Raw genomic sequence first — 21,981 nt, forward strand, 5'->3', positions numbered from 1 at the left:
GAGAGAGGAGACACTGATGATCAGCCGATCAGCAGGATGACTCACCTCACCCTGCTTACAGAAGATCGAGTGTCAGTTTGGTATCTCGGCTTCAAGTGAACATAAATCACTGCAGGGTGAAGCTGAGTTATTGTGTCTTGTAAAGGCAGAGTCTGCAGCAAATGTCAGACATGCAGCAAACTGCATGTATGAGCTGGAAAACTTTCCAGGTTGTGGATATACATGCAACCACTGCTGTGGATGGACATGTGTAGCTTTTATAAGAGTTATATGTCAGCAGAAGCCTGAAGAAAATCTAGCAGCGCACTAATACACCAATGCATATCATTAGTCTGACAGTGATTTTCAGACATAGAAACATAACACGTGTAAACATAACTAAAGTGCAAAATGTAGAAAAAAAGTAGAATTGCTTTTCAAATTCAAGCACATCAGCCATCTTAATAAATTAATAGAAATAGCATAAACGAAATATAATATATAAATAAATGTAACATACAAAAACAGAAGTCATACACTGGCACTGGTATGAAGCAAACAGTTTAGCTTCAGCGTCCATAAGGCTGAATCTGACTACTAACATTAAAAGGCAATAGCATGCAGGCCAGGGGTTTTAAGACACCAAACCAAACTTTTCAGTTCATTAGCTTCTTAGTTTCAGTCTGTTACTCCACTGAAATTCAGCTGCTGAACACACACACTTACACATACACACACCCATAAAGGCTTCAGTGTCTGCTGTGTCCCCACAAAAGACTTAGATCAGACTCAGAGTTTGGACTAGCAACTTATGGCATTGTTTTATCGAGCAGAATTCAACAGCGAGGCATCATCACATTCAAACTCATGGTTTTAAAATGACATCAGAATCGTAATAGTGCCTTAAGGATCAAAAAATAAATAAAAAGCCCTCTCATCCTTTGGACTCTTTCCCCATCAGTTCCCTTCGTTATGTAGGATTGTTGCTTCTTCTTTCGAATTAGAGGTAAGTTGATGCTACATCTGTTTTTAATTCTAGTCTTACATACATGCAGCATCCCCACAAACGAAGCCACGCTTGCACATTTTGGAGACAAATCTGAGCATTTGAAAAACTCAAACATACAAAAACAACTTATTATAGCATAAAAGACATTTTTAATGTTATCCTATAAATGTGGTTATTAGAACTGAGAGCAGCAGGAGTTGTGAGCATATTTGAAAAAAATGCTTCCAGTGCTCTCTGGTGGACAAATGACTAACTGGAGACGCAGTTTTTAAAATTACGCCAAATATATTTTAGTGTAACTTACTGGCTGACATCATGTATACGCCCATTAAAGGCCTCACATCAGGGTTTAAATTACAGTTTTTCCAACTGTAATTACTGATCACATCCACAATTTGTTTACTGTGAGATCTGTAATTTCCCCTAAAGTTCCCTAACAGAACTTTTAGTTTCAGCAACTCTCTAACTCCGTTATGGACAGAGTGTAGGACAGGTCGAATAAAATGTCTGGGACTGACTGTGATTGCTGAGTTCACCTAACTAGCTCAGGTACAGTCGTGTGAAAAATAAAGAACACCCACACTAAGTTTTACAGTTTTGCACATCTGGTCCTTACCAGATCCTTAAATGAGGTAACTACAACCTGATGTGAAAAATAACACATGCATTATTACACCATGTCATTATTTACTTAACTAAAACTAAGCCAAAAATACAGATGCAGTGTGTGTACACCCTCACTGCTTCCACAGAAGTAGCAACCGGATGCTGTTAATAATCAAATGCACTTCATTAACTGATCATCAGGAAGTGTGAGCAATTCTCTGAAAGGAAAAGGTTTTGCCGCTTGTTTGCGTTAACACACTGCCAAGGAGCAAAGACTTCTGCAAAGTTCATAGAGAAGAGTTATAATGCGATTTCCAAACAATTTGAAGTCTGTCATTCAACAGTGAGAAAGATTAATCTCGAGGGGAAAACATTTGTCAGTCGTCCCAGGAGTGGACATCCTGGCAAATTCACCCCAAAGTCTGGCTGTGCCGTGTTTACAGAAACTGAAAAAAACAAAGAGCTAAATCTGAGATTCTACAGGCCTCAGTTAGCATGTTAAATATTACAGTTCACATGTAGATCACAGATCACAAGACATCTGGAACAATGCCGTTTGGACAGATGAGACTAAAGTGGAGGTGTTTGGCCATAATGCACAGCACCATGTTTGGAGAAAACCAAACAAAGCAAATTAACACAAATATGTCACACCAACTGTCCAGTACAGGAGTGGAGGTGTGATGATGTTGGTCTGTGTTGCAGCCACATGAAAAGATTTTCACCACAACAATGTGAGAGACTGATTCCGTCATGGAGAAAACAATTACGTCCGATTACTGATGCTTAAAGATGGCTACTGGACCATGAGGTATACTTGGTTATTCACATCCTGCTTCTGCATTTCAGCTTATTTTTTTTAACAACAACACAGTGTAATACGTCATGCGTTGGTATTCACCTGAGGCTATATATACATTATTTTAGAATCTGGTAAGACCATGTGACTTTTTAATATGTCCTGACGTGTTTTCTGACCTTAGAGTTGAAAGAGGGTGTGCTTTCTTTATACCAGGACTGTAAGTACAGACAACAAACTTCTAGAGCTAAATATTTTTAAAATGATGTGAGGCTAACGTGCACAGGAACATAAATAGTATTTCGCCCTTTCTTCCACGCATACAAAACGTTGTCGGTACGTGCGCTTGATGACAAGCGCACATAGAGCCTGCTCCTTACCATCACACACCACAATTATCACAGCCCGGCATAAATTGAACCTGTGTCTGTGTCTCTTATTGCTTTACGTAACATTTTCTGACAGAAATGCTGAAAGAAAACAAGTGCTTTTTTTCCATAATCCATTGGATACATGCTCGCACGGCTGATTTGGCCAGAGGCACCGACAAACAAGCTACATCGTTCCATCACACTAGGCTTACTAAGAAATGTAGCTAAAGATGATCAATGTGGGGTGCTAAGAGAGACTTATGGGCCTGAATCAGCCATGCACTTTGATTCAGACTGTCTTCTATCTATCGCTCTATATCTACACAATTGTTTGGCGTGCGCTCAATGCTTGAATGCATGTAAAATCTCCTAAATACAGCAGCGTACATTAAGATTTGGGGGATTTTTTGGAGGCAAAATAATTGTCTCAGTTAGACAAGATGTTAATGGAAACTGGGAGTTTACTACCTATTATGTTTTATGATTTTTCTTTTCTCAACTGTTTAAATACTGTAATATCCCTGTAATCGGATACATACAGTAAAAGAATTCACAGGGTTCCTCTAGCTGATCCTAGACCAGCAGGGTAGGAATTCATAAGAGAAACACCTAGAATATTTACACCATATGACAGACGACATAATACTATAGTTCCAGCCTATCTATATTATTTATACTCATATATAATACAGTTTTTATCTATTAAATCTGAGAATGAAGTCAGATTCGTTTATATATTTACACTGAAATGTTTTCTTTCTGATGGATTCTGTACAGTTCCTTTCATGTATTAAAGGTTCATTTGGTACACGCACACACACACATGCACTCACAAATACTCACACACACAGACGCAAAACGCTGCTTGGTGGTGCGAGCTGCTACGAGGGACAACGGTGGGCACGCAACAGACAACAGGTAGAAGGTTGTGGTTGCAGTTGATGTGGAGGAGTTTCTCGGCAACTGCGTCATTTACTCCTGATTTGAATGCGTCTAGTTCTCACTTTTAAACCTACATTTCTTTTTTTTCTCTTCACTTCTTTTCCAGTTTCATCTCTGTTGTACCTTTTTTTCCTTGTTCTGCAATCTTTCCTCCACTACAGTTGGCACTTTACCCTCCTACACCCTCAACGTCCCGGCCGGCGAACGCCGAATACACCCCCCTCTTGTTTTCTGTTCTAAGTGGTAGAACATAGGTGGGATGCAGCTCCCTCCTGCGGCGTGCCTATATGTAGTGTGTACTATAAGTGTGTGTGTGTGTTTCGTCAGCACTTCGGCTGGTCTATTTCAGAACACTCTGTGTCCATGTCAGAGTCGTACAGCGAGTGGCCCGTGGGGTCACTCTGAGACGATGGCGGGTCTTGTGGCGTGTGAGTGTGTAAAGTGTTTGAGCGCGTATCGTCCTGGAAAGTGTCCGTGCGGGAGTAGAGGCCGAGGTCGGGGAGCTTCAAGGGCGAGTCGCTGCCCTCTGTGGTGTCGTTGTAGCGGAAGTCCTCCAGGTCGACGAACCACTCGGGCCAGAATCGCCGGCGGATGCGCTCGCAGTACATGGCGAGGTTGATCAGCTCACCTGGGTGGAACAAACATCTCAGTAGGTACAGCGCCCATAAGGTATCTCACTGAGACACCAGTGATATAAGTGAGTATAGGATTAGATCTCACAGTCCATAAAACAGCAAATAGCAACACCAGCTGATAGCTCAGGAAACACTTTACTGGGGATTTCTGTGCAACTGCTCTAGCCTGCCTACAAGCTGCTTTGCAACCCACCTAAACACCAGTTGCTCATTTTAATCCCATCTTGGGCTGTTGTGTATACACATATAGAGCACTGCCTAATGGAAATAACACCTTCTTTTGACTAAAGTGGTCCTAACTGAAATATTATTTTCCAGTAATGATGACTTAGATTTAAAAGAAGAAGAAAACAGATTTTTATGTATAAATAGTAATAAAATGATAATTCATCACTTTTCCATTGGTCCTTTTAGGCACTGATGAGCTTTGAAGGTTAGCAGAAAAGGTTAAAAAAGTTTCTAAGTCAAAGATCAGAGAGTTTCTTATTATTAATTTTATTCTTATTCTCTTAGATAAACAAATAACTTGATTTACAGTTTAGTGAATTTCATTTTCATTTTGATGTTTCTCATCTTGCATCAGTTGATTATGATTTTCGCTAAAGGACATTGTGTTGTTTTCCTCTCATACATAGTGTTCAAATGTATGAATTCTGTGCTGAATGTGTAATTAGAACATGCAAAAGTTCACATTTCTATATTTCATATAAAAATTCAGAAAGAAAAAGATTAGATATGTTTCCCGTGTTCTATTATGAATCAAATATGGATTTGAGAGATTTGCAAATCATTGCATTCTGTTTTGATTTACACTTTATGCATCATCCTGACTTTTTTGGAATTGGAGTTGTGTATACATCACTCAAGTGCAAGTTTGCTTGAAATTAGGTAGACTGCCTTTCTGGTGAATTCACCTTTGATTAGCTGCTCTGGCCGCGATCCCGGTAGCGTCCACATAGCAGGGGCCAGGTGACCAAACACTGCGGCGTCTACTGTTGAAAGCTTAGAGCCCATAATGTACTTCTTATCACCTTAGACAGCAGACAGAAAAATATAAGTCAAACAGTGAAGCTTTCCCCCCTTGAATTCCATTTTCTTCTGTTTTCTAATAAATAAACACATACTGGTAACAGATTAACTGACACCTTTAGTGAAAAACATTTAACCTGAGAAGCCACCTGTCATGGCCAAACAACTGCAAATTGTCTACCATGAACTACCCGGTTTGACAGTGATTGCAATGCTAAGTTTCTACCACAGCAGGTCAGTGTTGAGCAATCCCTTCAGTTTTTTGCCATCTACTGCTGCTAACAAAAGTGATGTCTCTGGTTATAGGTCTCAAGGTGCATATTGAAAAGCCACTGATCTGGCCCTGGGGTAAAATATGCAACCAAAATGGTGACACACACTGAGATCGAGCTTCACAATACAAAGTGATTTGTAGATTTACAAAACAAAGCAAAAAAAAAGGAAGAAAAAAAAAGTGTTTTCCCACTGAAGACTCGAATGTGACCACATCTAAATCTGGGTGATTTTCTGGATTCCACGTTTTGAATCCATTTGTCTTCTGGATAAACATACTTCTAACCTTAATGCATACTTAAATAAATGCAGTTGCCCATAGGCTGACTCATACTATTTTAAATTGGAAAAAAAACCCTCACCTAGCAGGGTGGCCAGGGTGCGCATGTCCTTCTCCATTAAGGCGTACACCTCCTCGGTAGAGAACCGTCCAATCCCGTGACCATACATCTCCCTCTTAACTATCCCACCTGTCAGGTGACTCAGGATCCACTTGAGTAGATCACTCAGTGGACCGCTCACCGACAGCATCTTCTGGGTCTCCTCCAGGTTGTCCACCCACTGACAGTAAGCTATGGTCCTGTGAGATGCATATATATTTATATATACAGACACACAGATGCACTCATTTAATACAAAAACAATCAGCTTGAATCTCAGCGGTCCCTCACCAGTAGAAGTGCTCATCTACCATTTTGGTGATGGCGCGTGATAAGGCCTTCTCCTGGGGTGTCAGGCTCTTGTTGAGGCTCACGCCCAGCTTCTCCTCCAAGTAGTCGATGATGAATTCTGTCCCACACACTTGCTCCTGGTTGTACTCGATCCATGGCATCTTCCCCTGCGGCGAAAGCTTCCCATCAAAGTAGTTCTAGAAGAGGATTAAGGAAAGGGGGTGGGAAGATGATGAGAAAATTCTCAAAGTGGTTGGTAAATGCTGCAAAAGAAACTGAGTGACCTTTGCAGGAGAGATTATTTTTAATAAATTCATTTTATTATATAACAGACAAAATATTGTTTTTCTTTTGCAGCCACATAAACACAGTCATACCTGGTAGGGCAGGTCAACCATACGGAGGTAGGTCTCCAGCTTAAGGCAGAAAGGCGACAGAGATGGGGCGCCAGTTTTGGGCCTGGAGAACTGGTGGAGTATGATTGCATCTTTAGAGTCCAGCTCTTCCTCCTTTCTGTATGAGGCAAAGAAGGAAAGAGCTACATGTCACATACACTCCAAGGGTTGTGAAAAAACAACAACTAAACACTAAAATGTAGAGTGTGGGTTGGGTGTGAGTCAACTGCATACATGGACATAGCACTCGTCTTCTATATTTCTACATAGACATTTAGTCCTTTGCAGTTTTCAGCATTTTTTCATTTGGATTGTGTTCTTCATCAGAAGTTTAGCCTTTTCTCTTGATGCTACATTGTAAATATGATGGATTAAGACCAATCTATCAGCCTCAAATACATCCCTGCTTTTCACTTTGATTAGAAGACTGATACCATCCTCATAGCCGCCTGTTAGTAGTCTACTTCATATTATAGCTGAAAACAGGGAAGCAATTAGGCTGTTCCCGCTTTTAGGGAACACAAATCTTTAGATCTTAGATGTACAAACACTTGATATAACATTAGACCATGTTTAAATTTAAGTTAGGATGAGTGTTAACCAAGTATTTTGTATCAACTATGTAGAGAGTGTAGTTTTTTCTATTATTTGATGTTATTAGCCCCTCTGATGTCAGTGAGAGTGGGCATCATTGAATAGTCAGTTTTGGCACAGGCACACGGGTTTACAAAGGGCAGCCAATCAGAGGAAATCTGGCTTGGAGGGCGGCCTTAAAGGGAAAAGAGCTATTAGCTTCATACAGTCAAAGTCTGGCCGAAAGCCCATTACAAGATAAAGAACTATACTGCAACTGTAGAAGAGTCCATGAACAAAAAAATATGGAGATAGCCACCACAGTTGCTCATAAAGCACTTATTTTTGTGGTTATTGTTAGAGTAATAAGGTTGGTGTATGTATTTAGCCAGTTTTGGGGAGCATACAAAGATAGACTTAAAGTAGTTTAGCAGATTTTATGGTTAAGGTAAGTCTCAGAAGCACAGCACATTTTTATTTAGTTTTAGCCATATTTTTTTCAAATCTTTTACTTTCAGTCTAGTTTTAGTTGGCCAAATATCTAAAGATTATAGCAGACTAGATCTGAAGCTGATTCAGGTGACAAAATATAAAAATGTTGGTGTAAAAATTGTTGTGTTTTTACTGTTGAGAGTTTTTCCAGCGTCCTGTTTTCCTTGACATCAAATGTAAATTATGTCCATATGTCTACTCTTCTCTTCCTACCAAGCATTAGAATTTTGTTGCATTTCCGTGAGAAACGGGGGTCATGGGCGCTAGCTGTACCTAGTAGTGGGCAGATCGATCCAAATATGGATAGCATCAATACCAACGCTGGAACTGGTATTGGATTGATACTAGCACAAGAGGGCTGATACTCTGTTTCTATCCTCTAAGTAAGGTATGTAGCCCTCTGAATTGTGTTTTTGAAACCTTTTTGTTTTGACTGTCATGGATTTATTTACAGCGTAAAGCACACTTGAAAAAAGTCCTTTAGAGACAGGAACATTTGCACTCCAAAAAGTTTCCAAAAAGCAAACAAACAAAAAACGACAACAACACAGTTTCATATCCATGAAAAGGTGAACGTTGTGTTTTTATTGTGTTAACTAATTATTGTGGAAAGTAAAAATCACAGCGATTCAGTGGTCTAAAATTTGAAAATTGATAGTGATTCGTCTCATTAGTCATGACACACTTACTCTCCCCTACATAAACTGCCTTTATACACTGAAATCACTATTGGTACTGATATTGGTATCGGCAATAGTGGCCCAGTATTTACTTGGTATTGGATCATACCAAAATTAGCAATTTTGCTGCACTGTTTCCGGGGCCAGATCAAATTTGCGACTCTAACCTTCTGACTGAATCACTTCCATACTCATCGGCTGTTCTGATTGGCTCTCCGCTCTCCAGATTATTCTGATCTGGTTTTTATTATTTGAGGAAACTGTCAGTACATTTCCTCACAGTTAATGTCCTCCTGCTTTAGTTTTTACTAAGTTACTCTCTTGCTTTCGTCAGCAAAATAAAAAATGAAAATGAAAAGGTCGTAAGTATGTGCATCACGTGGGCTGTCTGCATGAAAACTGTAACATTATAATAACGAATCACCGACCGGTTAATGTCAAAACTGCCACAACCACAGCCAGACGAAAAGCAGCACATTCACGCGGAGAGGATACAGAATTAGGACAAGGAGCTGTCCGCCGTGTAAAGTGCTGAAACGACAAACAAGCAGGCGGCTGAGTGCAGAGGAGCTGTCTATTTTCAGTGCGGTGCTTAAATAGCCGCTGACACCAGAATAGAAGAGGGTCGCCTACAGCACGCATGGCTGCTGACAGGACGATGTAGAGAAAGGGAGGCAGGGGGGAAACTGCAACATATCCGCTCATACAGGTACAAAAAAAACAACAACAAAAAACCCGCAGAGGAAGCTTCCGTTTCCTCATCTTAAAAGCACATCGTCAGTGCCATTTGCAGTAACACTAAATACCCTTTAAACTGTAACATAGCACAGACCCTGGCCTGGACTGCGGGTAAATCGAAGAAATAAACTCGCTCAGTCAAAGCTTTCACCCTGAAAATGAATCAAGCACACAGCGCTTCTTTCTACTTTAAAGCTGCCATATCCCCTCCCGCAACCTTCATGATTCAAGGTGTTTACATCAGAGGTTATAAAAGACCGACACACCACTGCAGCGTTTAGACTGGACCTAAACACCAGCAGGAGTGTTAACCTCCATCACCTCCCTCGTCCTTCTAGCAGAGACTAATGAAAGCGACCTACTGCCTCTAATGTCCTTTCATTTGGCAGCAGAGCTATGTGAAGGCCGTGGTAGCACACGGACATACAATAACACTAATAAACTATTATCATATCACTAATCACAGAAATAAACTAGCGAAGATGGAAATCTCCCCTAATATGTGTGTGTTTATGAGGAGGAAGCTCAAGGGGTGGAGGTTCCGTTACATCACAACACCCCCACCCCCACTCACGACTCCTTCTCCCCCGTCTCCACTCTCACCCAGCCCAATCAGACGAGATTAAGTAATATCAGACCTCAGTGGAAAATACAACTTTGGAGTGAAAATATGAGCAGATCAAATCCACACGGATTGTGCTCTGGCCTGGGAGGCCTGCGTACAGGGATCCTGAGGTCTGCATCTCTCTGGCAGTCCCTGTGTTGTTGTTGTTGTTGTTGGTACCTGATGGCCAGCAGTTCGTGCAGCAGATAAGCAGCGGCAGCGAGCAGAGCCCCTCCGGTCAAATACAGTGTTTTCCGCCACCACGAGTCCGAGCCCAAAGCTGACATGATCCCGCCGCAGTCCTGCAGTGGGTATGCGATGATGTACCCGTAAAACGAGAGCTGCTCATCGGACCCCAGCAGACCGGAGGAGAGGCTCTGGTTCGGTCCGAGATCAGCCACACACGACCGAGTCCAGGCGAACCCGACACGCCAGTACATGCTCTCTGTCTCTGGCCACTTTCCGCCTCACCCTGGCAGCCAAGAGCTTCATCAGCGGAGGCTTCATGGGTGCACGCGAATGCAGGTGAGAGGCGACGGCACGAGGACCAGCCGACCGGACACAAGCATCCCGCCCGGAGCCCGTCCCCGTAGCGGGGTTGACTTTCTCTGAAGCCCGCTCGGAGCTCCCAGGTTATGTCCCCCTTTTTATAATTACTGTCAAGAGTAAGTGAAACACAAAAGGGTTTCCGGTTATGTTTTCAATATAAAAGTGGATTTGCGGGTCATCCTTTGCAAAATAATTCGAGTAATGTCAAGAAAAGTGCCGAACAAAAATAGATAAATCCAAAGCTAAATACAAACCATTATTAAACTACTACAAAATAATAAGGCTACTTTACTGGTGGACAGCCAAATGAATGAGTGGCAACAGGACAAAATTCCTTCCCTTTTGACAATACTTTGTATCTAACCTTTTAAAACAGATAAAACTCTTATAAATGAGGCAACAGTGCTAATAAAAATATTAGAAACAGCACAATATTTGTGGCAATAAAAGGTCACAAAAATGAACAGGTGTGCCACAGAGAATGAGAAAATATGAAGATTTGTTTCAAGTTTACTGAAGCGTAGTAGCTTTAAAAGTCGAACTTCAAACAGGCTTTTGTATCTTTTGACCATGATTAATTCTTTGGGGTTACACTTATTTTAAACTTAATTCCTTGTCGGTGCGGTTGCCAACAGATGTGTCACAGACTTTACGTTAAGGTTATGATTAAGTACTCCTGAAGAAGCACATAAAAATAGTTTTGCTTCCGCATTTTGTCAGTTCATATGTAATCTTGCCTTTAGACCTTTATTTTGAAGGAGACATCACATAGCTTGCCATACTACCTCCGCTGCCCTTATGCAGCTAAAGCGACGTCACGGGAACTGACTGTACCCCGAAGGCGTCAACTACCAGAGTTTACTGCACCTTCAGTGCTTCATTTTCATAATCATAACGTACAATTTATCCTCATTTTTAATGTCGCCACTTGGAGCCCCAGGCTGTGCACATTCCGAATTTTCTACCAGTACATGTCAGCTGTCACTCTTTGTAATCAACACTAGGGGTCCCACCACAGCCCCTGCTCTGAGCAGACACTGCTGTTGGTAAAAAGGACTTCCTATGACTTTTGTAACATGCTGGAAGATGCCTCAATGTGCATTACACAAAAACGAAGGCCCACTTTGTTAAGTAGACAATACACAATAGACTTTATTACCATAACTGAGCTTCGAAATGAGCCTTAAAATAACATTTTCTTTGTTCTTTAACTAGAACTAGATATATCCATGTAGGATCATAGGATCACACCCTATTTTAAAGTGGACACCAACAATAGAGGAGTTGAATGGCAGGAAAAAGGCCAGAGGGCACCGTGCCACATCTGTTTTTCTTTCTTTCTTTAAAGGAAAAAAAAAAGAAAAGGCCTGAAAGAAAAATAATAATAAGCAACAATAGCAGCACACTATGCAGTTCACCTGAATGGGACAATGTGCTTTCATGAGGGGTTCTCTCTTTAACCAGCAGCTTTTATTTTGTAAGGCTTTCAAGCACCTTGTTTTAAGTACAGCCACACACACAGCTTCCGCTGTATTACATCACAAAAATATAGAGACATTTACACACACATATTGCCACAACTCAGTGATTAAATTCAGGGAATAGAGTAAATTAAAATAAGGTACAACCAAAACTTTGCAGATAAACATTAAAAAAAAAAGATGTTCCTTGACAAATTAAAAGCAAAGGTTTTTCCAAAAACAAAAAAAGTGTTAGATAATGCACTATACAACTAAAGTAGGGTAAATGGAAAAAATATTTACTATAAAAACAAACAAACAGGGGCACTTTTATCTGAAGCACAAACCAGCTCATGATTTCCATTAAACTTTTCTTATATAAGCAAAAGCATGAAAGATAAAAAAAAAAGTATCATAAGGCTATTTACAAGGAGGTGGGGGTTGGTGGGTTGTCATAATTCAAAACAGTAAATTCTTGTATTCAAAGAGCTCATTTGTGCCCTCGTGAGAAGCTTCTCTTGGCATTTCTCCAGCCACAGTTTACCAATCAGCCAGCAGAGACACTTAACAGGGCAGGTGCATCCCATCACAGCTGAACAGGGTGATAACCAATAAGATCCACCCTGTAAGCTCAAAATCAATTAACAGAAAAAAAAAAAAAAAAAAAAAAAAGAACTACTGCAATCCCTGAGGAATTAAAACCCACCCAGAGTGGCCGCTCACATATAGTACACACAGACACAGACATGCACGCACAGTGCTCGTGATCAAGTTTTGTTTTTTCAAATCCCACGGAGCTCGACGTGTAAACACTCACTCCTCTGGACTGTTCAAGGATGTCAGGATCGTCACAATGACGAGTGTCTACTGAACCATTACATCTGTTCCCCCTACATTCCCTCCACCCCCAAAATGTTCCTTGGCTTTTAAGTTCGTTTCAAGTTGGAGCCTAATCGAGACAACGTCATGGCTTGTTGTATTCGATTTGCTGTTCACTGCAGGCATTTCCGTGTTTCTCGCTCAGTCCACAAACCCATAATGATCAGACAAGGAGGAAAAGGTAAAGACACTCAGTTTGTTGGGGAGTGGGGGTTGATTGAGGATCAAATTTCTGATTATTGTGACTGTTTCCAAGTGACACTGTAATGGTTGCACTGTGACATTACAAGAAGATCCTCCACGTCGACATTATGGATTCCCACGGAAATACAGACGGCATGCTAAGACTGACTGTAGGAGTTGCTCTGGTTCCCATTGGAGCTCTGATCACTCTCACTGCAGACAGAGAGAAAAATGAAGTGCATACAGGTCACTGAGATAGACTGTGAGAAGTCCAAGTGTACAAGAACATACTGTACTAATGAAAGCAGACCCACAGCAATTAAAAACAATTAACTTGTGAAACCATTTCCAGAGAAAAGAAGCTCAAACCTCATCTTCACATGTACAACAATTTTCTACCTACACTTTGCACAACCTTTACATATTTCTTAATTTCTATTCTAATATCTGTCGGTAGTTAGCGTGTGTGTGTACATACATACATACATTTTTTTCCTGTTATGAGGATTAATAATAATAATATTTAAAGATACTGTAAACACCATATATTCCATTTCTGTACCACAGTTTGATTTATTTATTTTTGTACCATGACACCAAGACAAATCCTCGTTTGTGTACAAATTTGGCAATTTAAAAAAATAATAATAATAATAATACAGATTCTGATGAGACAACTGTCTACAATCATTTTCACCTGAGACTATTTTTTAATCATCTCCATCTTTTCAGCCACCTCTAACATGGAAATCCCCATGTCAGTGTTACGTCAGTATGACACTAACTACAGTGGCTTGCAAAAGTATTCGGTACAAAGTGGCGTACACGTGAGAAGTGGAATGAAAATCATACATGATTCCAAACATTTTTTACAAATAAATAACTGCAAAGTGGGGTGTGCGTAATTATTCAGGCCCCTGAGTCAATACTTTGTAGAACCACCTTCTGCTGCAATTACAGCTGCCAGTCTTTTAGGGTATGTCTCAACCAGCTTTGCACATCTAGAGACTGAAATCCTTGCCCATTCTTTTTTGCAAAACAGCTCCAGCTCAGTCAGATTAGATGGACAGCGTTTGTGAACAGCAGTTTTCAGATCTTGCCACAGATTCTGGATTGGATTTAGATCTGGACTTTGACTGGGCCATTCTAACACATGGATATGTTTTGTTTTAAACCATCCCATTGTTGCCCTGGCTTTATGTTTAGGGTCATTATCCTGCTGGAAGCTAAACCTCCGCCCCAGTCTCAAGTCTTTTGCAGACTCCAAGAGGTTTTCTTCCAAGATTGCCCTGTATTTGGCTCCATCCATCTTCCCATCAAATCTGACCAGCTTCCCTGTCCCTGCTGAAGAGAAGCACCCCCAGAGCATGATGCTGCCACCACCATATTTGACAGTGGGGATGGTGTGTTCAGAGTGATGTGCAGTGTTAGTTTTCCGCTACACATAGCATTTTGGCCAAAAAGTTCCATTTTGGTCTCATCTGACCAGAGCACCTTCTTCCACATGTTTGCTGTGTCCCCCACATGGCTTGCGGCAAACTGCAAACGAGACTTCTTATGGTTTTCTGGTAACAATGGCTTTCTTCTTGCCACTCTTCCATATAGGCCAACGTTGTGCAGTGCACGACTAATAGTTGTCCTATGGACAGATTCCCCCACCTGAGCTGTAGATCTCTGCAGCTCGTCCAGAGTCACCATGGGCCTCTTGGCTGCATTTCTGATCAGCGCTCTCCTTGTTCGGCCTGTGAGCTTAGGTGGACGGCCTTGTCTTGGTAGGTTTACAGTTGTGCCATACTCCTTCCATTTCTGAATGATCGCTTGATCAGTGCTCCGTGGGATGTTCAAGGCTTGGGAAATCTTTTTGTAGCCTAAGCCTGATTTAAATTTCTCAATAACTTTATCCCTGACCTGTCTGGTGTGTTCTTTGGACTTCATGGTTTTGTTGCTCCCAATATTCTCTTAGACAACCTCTGAGGCCGTCACAGAGCAGCTGTATTTGTACTGACATTAGATTACACACAGGTGCACTCTATTTAGCCATTAGCACTCATCAGGCAGTCTATGGGCAACTGACTGCACTCAGACCAAAGGGGGCTGAATAATTACACACACCCCACTTTTCAGTTATTTATTTGTAAAACATGTTTGGAATCATGTATGATTTTTGTTCCACTTGTCACGTGTACACCACTTTGTGTTGGTCTTTCACGTGGAATTCCAATAAAATTGATTCATGTTTGTGGCTGTAATGTGACAAAATGTGGGAAAGTTCAAGGGGGCCGAATACTTTTGCAGGCAGCACTGTGTTGTTCACATTATTTAAAAAAAAAAAACAACATTTGCATAAAAAAGGAAAAACACTGTAAAATGTACACATGAACTGAGATAAAAGTAATTTCAAAATCACTTAAACACTGAAAATATGTAGCGGCAACAAACCAGATGTTGAAACTAAAACTGTGTTGATCAAAATCTCTGTTTTTGCACCAAATCCTTGCATTTTTGTTTTATTTGCACAAAGGTCTAACCTCCCTACTTATTTTATAAATTGGTTTGTAAGAATCAGAATACTTTAATAATCCCTAAGCAAATTATGTGAGTTACAGTTGCTCCAAAACAATAACAGTAACAGACTAAACTAATTAAATTATACAATATATTACGAAGTTTACAAAATATAAAAAATAGCTAAAATATATACACAAATGGCTCAATTTAAATATCAAGAATATTACAGAGGTGAAATATATGATTGATATTTTACTCTACTTAATCTGTCCTGTGTGTTTTAAAATATAGGATTTTTTTTTAAAGAGAAAGAAACAAGTACACTACATACCTGTTTGGAGGTGGTTTGGGTTTTGGCATCTTATTTAGGACAGCAGCTATCTCCTTTCTATCATCAAAATTTTTCCACTGGTCATACAGCTTCAGAATGACACGGATAATCTCCAGGATCTTTACAAAAAATAGACACACAAAAAACACAAGACAACGTGAGGCAACGCAACATCAGTAATGAAAACTCACAAATGTTAAATCAAAGTAAAATGGGTCATTTTCCTGTAAGTAAAATATACAGTAGTCATTGAACAAAATGAGCATTTTCTTATGTAAAATCATATACATGAAGTGAATGACATGATCCGTCTGGGTCAGTATGTTACATGCTCAAATCCACAGCAAAAATATCACTTTATGTGGTTAATATTTGAGCACAAAATATTACTAGCACATACACATACAGTACATAAAAGGATAGCAGTGATTTTAATAACTAGGTCAATCTCATGACCTTGTGCTACTTAAAGGCAGATAACTCATCAGCAGTTTATGGTGGCAAAGTGAGAACAAAGATTTAAAAACTTGATTTAAACAGGCAACAATGTGCCTGCCATATCACAATGTGTGGAACCTCAAGTTGCTATATGTTATGAGGCTAAGTACGAATGGGTAAAACTCGACAACACTGAAACTGATATCAAACTGACTTTGTCCATGTCGACCGAGAGCTCTGCAAACCACTGTCTGGCATCTTTCTGCTGCACCACACAGGCAACATGCAGACAGGCTGTGGGAGGAAAAGAAAAACTGATCAGGTTAAAGCTTATTTAAAATCAGTAACTATATTAGAGAACAATCTGAAATGCATGGGTACAAGTCTTACCCAGGGCGATCATGAAGGGAGGGTAGAGCAGACACAAATCTGTCCTGTACGTGTCATTCACTATTCGCCTGGTAAAGAGACATTGGCAGGGCAGGCACAGAGTGAGGACACACAAAAACAACTAAATCGAATAAACAAAAGCGACAAATGTCAAGCAGATGGTATCGTACCAGGCCAGAGGCAGCAGCATGTCCTCCTGTCCCATATCCTGCACATACTGCAACAGTGGTCTGTAGGGGTGGTACACAATCAGGCAACAGTCCTGAAAACATAGAAAAATATTACATCAATAAATCAGTAACACAACACTCAGTCAAGCCAGCACTAAAGACACAAATCTTTCTGTACTTACCATCAGCTCCAAAAGGTAAAATTCACATTCTAATATCTGTAAATACACAAAGCAGGACTGGGTTTAGGACACAACATGCAACATAAACTAGTTCAGAGAAGACTCCAAAGAAAACACATGGCAGCTTCTTACAGAGATAACTTACTCACAAAACAAATTAAAAATGCTTAAAAACCAAGACATCTGAGAGAAGACCATCTGGACAGTATAATATATTATACACCTTTAAAAGCTTGCAAAGCTTTTAAATACTATTCAACATACGTGACATAGTGTGTGTATATATATATATATATATATACATACATACATACATATACACACACATACATACACAGTGTATATATAATAATTAATAAAGCAATTCCAAAATTTCTCAATTAACATGCAAAATAACAATTTTATTTATCCCTCTTTGTTTATTTTCTCTGACTTATAACTTGAGGAAGTTAAGCTACCCATTCTTGAATTTTTATGGTTTAGTAAACATTCAAATAGATAAGCAGTCACTTGTAGCACAATTAGAAATAATTAAACTTCTGATAAAAAAACTCCACCAGCAAATATTAGACTGCTCACAATCTACGCCGCTTTTTGTTTAGAACTGTCTGTGTGCTACTCCATCATTCTCTTTTACTATGTCTGCAAAAGCAGACACAAAAATTTATGTTTATGAGTAGCATCACCTTGCAAATTCCCTCCCTGCTGTGTGAACCACTCCCTCCTTTTATCACTTTGCAGTGGCCCTCTATAAATAATAATTTATACACTTTTCTGGTCAGAGGGCATGTCAAAGCTGTGCTGGTGATGTCCCGGAAACCCTGCAGTGATGCTAGATAAATAATCTTGTGGCAGCTCACTGCATTTGCCACCACAATGTGAGATGCTGTGCACGACAACTGTGCGTACTGTAGCACACAGTACAATGCTATCTCTCAGAGTAACTGAGTTTTCATCACAAGGGTGTGAACATTAGCTGGGGAATCTCACATATTAATAGACATTAATGCCATGACACTGTGATATAGAGTAAAAGGTTCTTGTTATGTTGTAAAGCGGCATGGCGGTTAATAAATAACTTTTCAGATCAATTGAATTCTGTCCATTTTTTCCTCAATCTCTGCTTTACTAAAATATCATGTACATAAGACAACAACTTAAATGTTTTTCATGTCTAATGTCCTCAACTCTTTCTGTCCTGTGCAATTTACCATCAAAACTCAAAACAGGTATTTTTGACTGTCATAAAAAAGATCACTTTACCTCTTTATATTATGATGCTGTGCCTGTTATATTAACTGCCGCAAGGATATTTTACTTACATGATTCATTCTGTAGGGGAACTCCTTTGGAAAGGCAAAGGAAAATCTTGTTTTCACTGTTTGAGAAAAATAAAACAGCATTATACAACCTACACTGCAGAAGAAAAAACACATTTATTTTTAAATTTAAAGAATATGTTGCTGAACACAGTCACTTACAAACAGATGTTGCTGCAGAGATCAGCCTGGTGTTGGATACAACTCCAAATTCCTAAAAGGACAAAAATGATTAAGATCAGATCAGTTAATAAGTGGGAACCTTAAAGACAGTAAGGAACTTCGAGGCTTCGTGGCAGCACAGAAACACTCATACCTCAACTTTAGAAGCCAGGAAAACACAGGTAGGAGCCATGAGAACTGGATCTATACTTTTCAGAGAATACCTACATAGAAGAAGACAAAGAAAATTATTTGTTTGAGTAGTAGGTATTAAAGTAAAAAAAAATAATAATAATAATAAAAACAACTATTTAAAAAACTGAACACAATAACCTAAAACATTTTATATTGAATCATAGATGTTTTTGAATGGAGTATATGGACACATTTCACTGCCACTCCCACAGGAGTATAAAAATAAGATTTTTAGTCTATTTGGATGGGATCCGTTTACCTGGCATAGAAGCGTTTAAAGTAAACAGTTGCAGTAGCAATGACCTGCTGACGCAGCTTCAGGTGTTCACCTAAAGCCTGGATCACTGAAAGACACAGAATTAAATACTGAAAAGAGGTATAGCGCATTTTATTATACCAATATAGATTGGTTATAAATAACTGTTAAGCCTGGAGATGTTTTTTTCTGAAGCAAACACAGCTTACACGAACAATACCAACATAACTTGGTAGGCTATCAATTACTATCAGCCAAATATAACAAATACCATTGGCAAAGAAAATCTGTAGCTTCCAGTACTCCTCTTCTGTGAGAAACTTCAGGTCCTTCTGGCGCTCTTTCATCAGGTCCTGCTTATCCAGGACCCACTGCAGACTGACAAATACATGAAACAATATTGTTTTAAACCGCTTAGACGTCAAAACGTGAGCAATGAAGCTAGCAGGCAAGACAACAATAACAACATAAAGCTAAGCTTTAGCCGCCGGCTCTGGTGTCGCTGACAACATAACAGAACGCTTGCATGATTACGTTTTATGGCATATACAATCTTACTGAGTTTTCTTTCGGTCTTATTTATATTGACTATTTTAGATCCTAGCAGCAGTTTAGGAGAAACTGTTAGCGTCGTCATACGATGCATCCGCAAACACAGCTAGGCCTCACAACAAAGAAGGCGAATTCATAAACAAAACCGTAACATGTCGAAGTTTTAATAAAAACTTACTAATGAGAACTCTGCCAAAAATTCCCCGCCATATCGTAGCAGCTGAGGTAGAGAAGTAAGCTTTAAACTGATATTACTCGCTTGCAAAGGAGTGAATACCAGACGGAAAGTAGTTAGGCTAAGCAGAAGCTAGAGTAACATCAAAAACCTTCCGGAAAACGAAAGCGGATGGTTCCGGATTGTATTTAAAATCCTTTAAAATGTCAAAAGTGGGATTTTTTTCTTCAGACAGTGTTGATTTGAGTTTTAAATAATTGATAATTAATTTGAATAAAGTAACATTATTCAAAGGACTAAAGCAGTCCATGTCCAGTCAATATCATTGTGTTAATGATACAGTTACCATTTACAGTAATACAGTAACATGATGCAGTAACATTTTGATATTTTATATTCAAGCTAGCCTGATTCTATTAACATTGCACTGTACAAGTAAAACAAAAATCACCAGACACAAGACAACACTAAGAAACAGTGAGTAAGTAAGAAACACATGTCAGTCGTCGTAAGTCTGTCCTTCTGTCTGGAAGTTTTTATCCACCAAAATGTGTGACTGGTATATTGCTGAGAATAATATGGGCTCTAAATTCAGATTTCAGTGCACTGCATATACACGTTGCTTTAAAGGAGGCTTTAAAAGTAGTTCAGCAGAAAATTCTGTCATTATTGTCAGTAATATTCTTTCAGCAGTCCATAGGTCTAATAAATTATTTGGCGTAAGCTTGACAGATATTTGTAGGGACATGCACCCTTTGGTTGGGGAGGTTCTACATTCCTCTTTAGGTACTGAGGGAAGGGCTGAGGAGAATATAAGACCCCAGCACAGACTGTGAGACAAAGTAAGCGTCCGGTTTCCAGTGTTCAGCTCCATAAGTGAAGTCTGCCAGGATGAGCCGCAGTCCAGAGAGGATGTCTTCATACCGCCGTCATTTCGAGGGCACTTTGGCAGCCAGCTCTGCCTGCCAGCTGCGGGTTTCCAGTCCATCTCCCACCCGGAAGGAGACCCGGCATCGGTCAGCAAGCTTCACCCGGAGTGGTGAGACAAGGGGGCGCATGGCCCTCAGTAACAAGGCTCGACTGACCAGGTGGGTAACGTGTAAAAATGTATTTATTGGTTATTTATGTTAGTTGTGTTCAGATTTGTCTTTTTAAAGAAGTGTGAAACAAAAAATACTAACATCAATCAGAAAAAAGTTTTCTCTTCCTTTCCTAAAGCAGTACAAGTATGGGAGCTCTGTGCTTTGGTGTGTCTAAGGATGGTGAGCTGGAATTGGACCTGGATGTGGCTGCAGAGGAGAACCAGGCCTTTATGCTGACTCGTGCCCACGAAAGGCAGGAGATGGTCATCCTCAATGACCGTCTGACAGTGTATATCGAAAAAGTAATCTGCAGTCCAACCACATTCTGCTTCTGTGTTTATAATAAAACCTGAAACACATACACACAGGTCTGCTCTGTTGTCTGTTTTTCTTGTTCAGAAATGAACAAGAACATAAAAGTTAATATTACACATAGTGCTTCATAACCTTTTAAGATGAAATGGTAGCACATTGTACATTTTGGGGTTTTTTTTGGGGTTTTTTTTACTTTTAACCTGTTTCTCATGCTCCTTGCTTTAGGTGAGAACACTGGAGTCAAAAAACAAGCAGCTGGAGGCTGAGATTGAGGCCCTGAGAAGCAGCTATGACAGGTCATCTGGGCTTAGGAAACTCTACGAGTCTCAGCTGAAGGAACTGAACAGGGACGCAGAGAAAATGAGAGAGCAAAGGGTGAGAGAGAGAGTCAAGTTACTTTTTAAGTGGCAAACTGAGAGAGCTGGTGTGGGTCCTTATTGTAGTCACCACTGCATTATTTCACTCCCTTATTTGTTCAGTTCTTACCCCTCAGAAGTAAAATATTGATGGAGTGTTGTTGTCGTCCTGGGGGACGGGGCTATGGCTCCCCACACCCTCTGGCAGATTGTTACATGGGCAAACCTTTTGAATGCAAGCACGCTCATCCACACAGGTGTACGCACAGGTGTACGCACAGGTGTTCACTGCTCACAGACACAAACTACACCTTTGTTGACTGCTACCTCAAAGGACATTGTGCGCTGCCGGTTCTGCGTGCTGCACTACAACATTCAATATTTAGTATTTACTGTTAATTACACTAAGCTACATTATTGCGATGGTGTTGTGTTTATTATGTTGCTCTCTTTTTTTCTCTCTCAACAGGTGATCCAGGAGATTGTTTCTTTATAAGTGCCCCTTCTTACTGTCCCTCTTCCTCTCTGTTTTTCTTTCCCTCCCCCTCTCTCCTTTTCTTTCTCCCTTTCCTGTCCCCCAGCCATGTCTATCCCGTCTGTAACAACTGAAAATAAAATAAATAATAATAGCAGAGGTCGATCAAATGGACCAATACGGCAAGGCCTTCAGACAACAATTCTGA

General features: G+C 40.1%; 3 protein-coding genes across 3 annotated transcripts in view; 1 reads left to right on the plus strand and 2 right to left on the minus strand.

Annotated features, from left to right (window-relative positions):
- Nucleotides 1-6: 6 nt before the first annotated feature.
- faxca (failed axon connections homolog, metaxin like GST domain containing a) lies at nucleotides 7-10,448 on the minus strand. The gene is made up of 6 exons (XM_005745620.2): nucleotides 9,977-10,448; nucleotides 6,692-6,827; nucleotides 6,315-6,511; nucleotides 6,006-6,223; nucleotides 5,256-5,372; nucleotides 7-4,334 (listed from the first exon to the last, which is right to left on the minus strand). The coding sequence occupies exons 1-6, from the start codon at nucleotides 10,234-10,236 to the stop codon at nucleotides 4,030-4,032; spliced, it is 1,233 nt and encodes a 410-aa protein (XP_005745677.1). The 5' UTR covers nucleotides 10,237-10,448; the 3' UTR covers nucleotides 7-4,029.
- Nucleotides 10,449-11,514: 1,066 nt separating this feature from the next.
- Nucleotides 11,515-19,688, minus strand: ccnc (cyclin C). The gene is made up of 12 exons (XM_005745621.2): nucleotides 19,549-19,688; nucleotides 19,090-19,196; nucleotides 18,822-18,906; nucleotides 18,522-18,591; nucleotides 18,368-18,419; nucleotides 18,209-18,264; nucleotides 16,887-16,922; nucleotides 16,705-16,796; nucleotides 16,535-16,602; nucleotides 16,359-16,438; nucleotides 15,707-15,825; nucleotides 11,515-13,080 (listed from the first exon to the last, which is right to left on the minus strand). The coding sequence occupies exons 1-12, from the start codon at nucleotides 19,578-19,580 to the stop codon at nucleotides 13,026-13,028; spliced, it is 852 nt and encodes a 283-aa protein (XP_005745678.1). The 5' UTR covers nucleotides 19,581-19,688; the 3' UTR covers nucleotides 11,515-13,025.
- A 748-nt stretch (nucleotides 19,689-20,436) lies between these two features.
- The window catches only part of ngs (notochord granular surface), a 4,146-nt gene continuing 2,601 nt past the window's right edge, over nucleotides 20,437-21,981 (plus strand). The window contains exons 1-3 of the mRNA XM_005745637.1: nucleotides 20,437-20,633; nucleotides 20,764-20,929; nucleotides 21,168-21,317. Coding sequence (XP_005745694.1) covers nucleotides 20,437-20,633; nucleotides 20,764-20,929; nucleotides 21,168-21,317 — 513 coding nt within the window. The remainder of the gene's footprint in view (nucleotides 20,634-20,763; nucleotides 20,930-21,167; nucleotides 21,318-21,981) is intronic.

Source organism: Pundamilia nyererei, unplaced genomic scaffold, assembly GCF_000239375.1.
Source record: "Pundamilia nyererei isolate P.nyererei 1_Seehausen unplaced genomic scaffold, PunNye1.0 scaffold00161, whole genome shotgun sequence".
Taxonomy (NCBI): domain Eukaryota; kingdom Metazoa; phylum Chordata; class Actinopteri; order Cichliformes; family Cichlidae; genus Pundamilia; species Pundamilia nyererei.

What these genes read in the sequence shown, in the direction of transcription:
- faxca (XM_005745620.2), bottom strand. Translation starts at nt 10,236, where the DNA reads ATGTACTGGCGTGTCGGGTTCGCCTGGACTCGGTCGTGTGTGGCTGAT. An exon ending in CACGAACTGCTGGCCATCAG is followed by an intron (nt 6,828 to 9,976) that starts GTACCAACAACA and finishes TGCCTCATACAG; the next exon opens with AAAGGAGGAAGAGCTGGACT. An exon ending in CACCCTGGCCACCCTGCTAG is followed by an intron (nt 5,373 to 6,005) that starts GTGAGGGTTTTT and finishes CTGCTGTCTAAG; the next exon opens with GTGATAAGAAGTACATTATG.
- ccnc (XM_005745621.2), bottom strand. Translation starts at nt 19,580, where the DNA reads ATGGCGGGGAATTTTTGGCAGAGTTCTCATTA. An exon ending in TTTAAACGCTTCTATGCCAG is followed by an intron (nt 18,592 to 18,821) that starts GTAAACGGATCC and finishes TCTTCTATGTAG; the next exon opens with GTATTCTCTGAAAAGTATAG. An exon ending in TCCCTTCATGATCGCCCTGG is followed by an intron (nt 16,439 to 16,534) that starts GTAAGACTTGTA and finishes TTCCTCCCACAG; the next exon opens with CCTGTCTGCATGTTGCCTGT.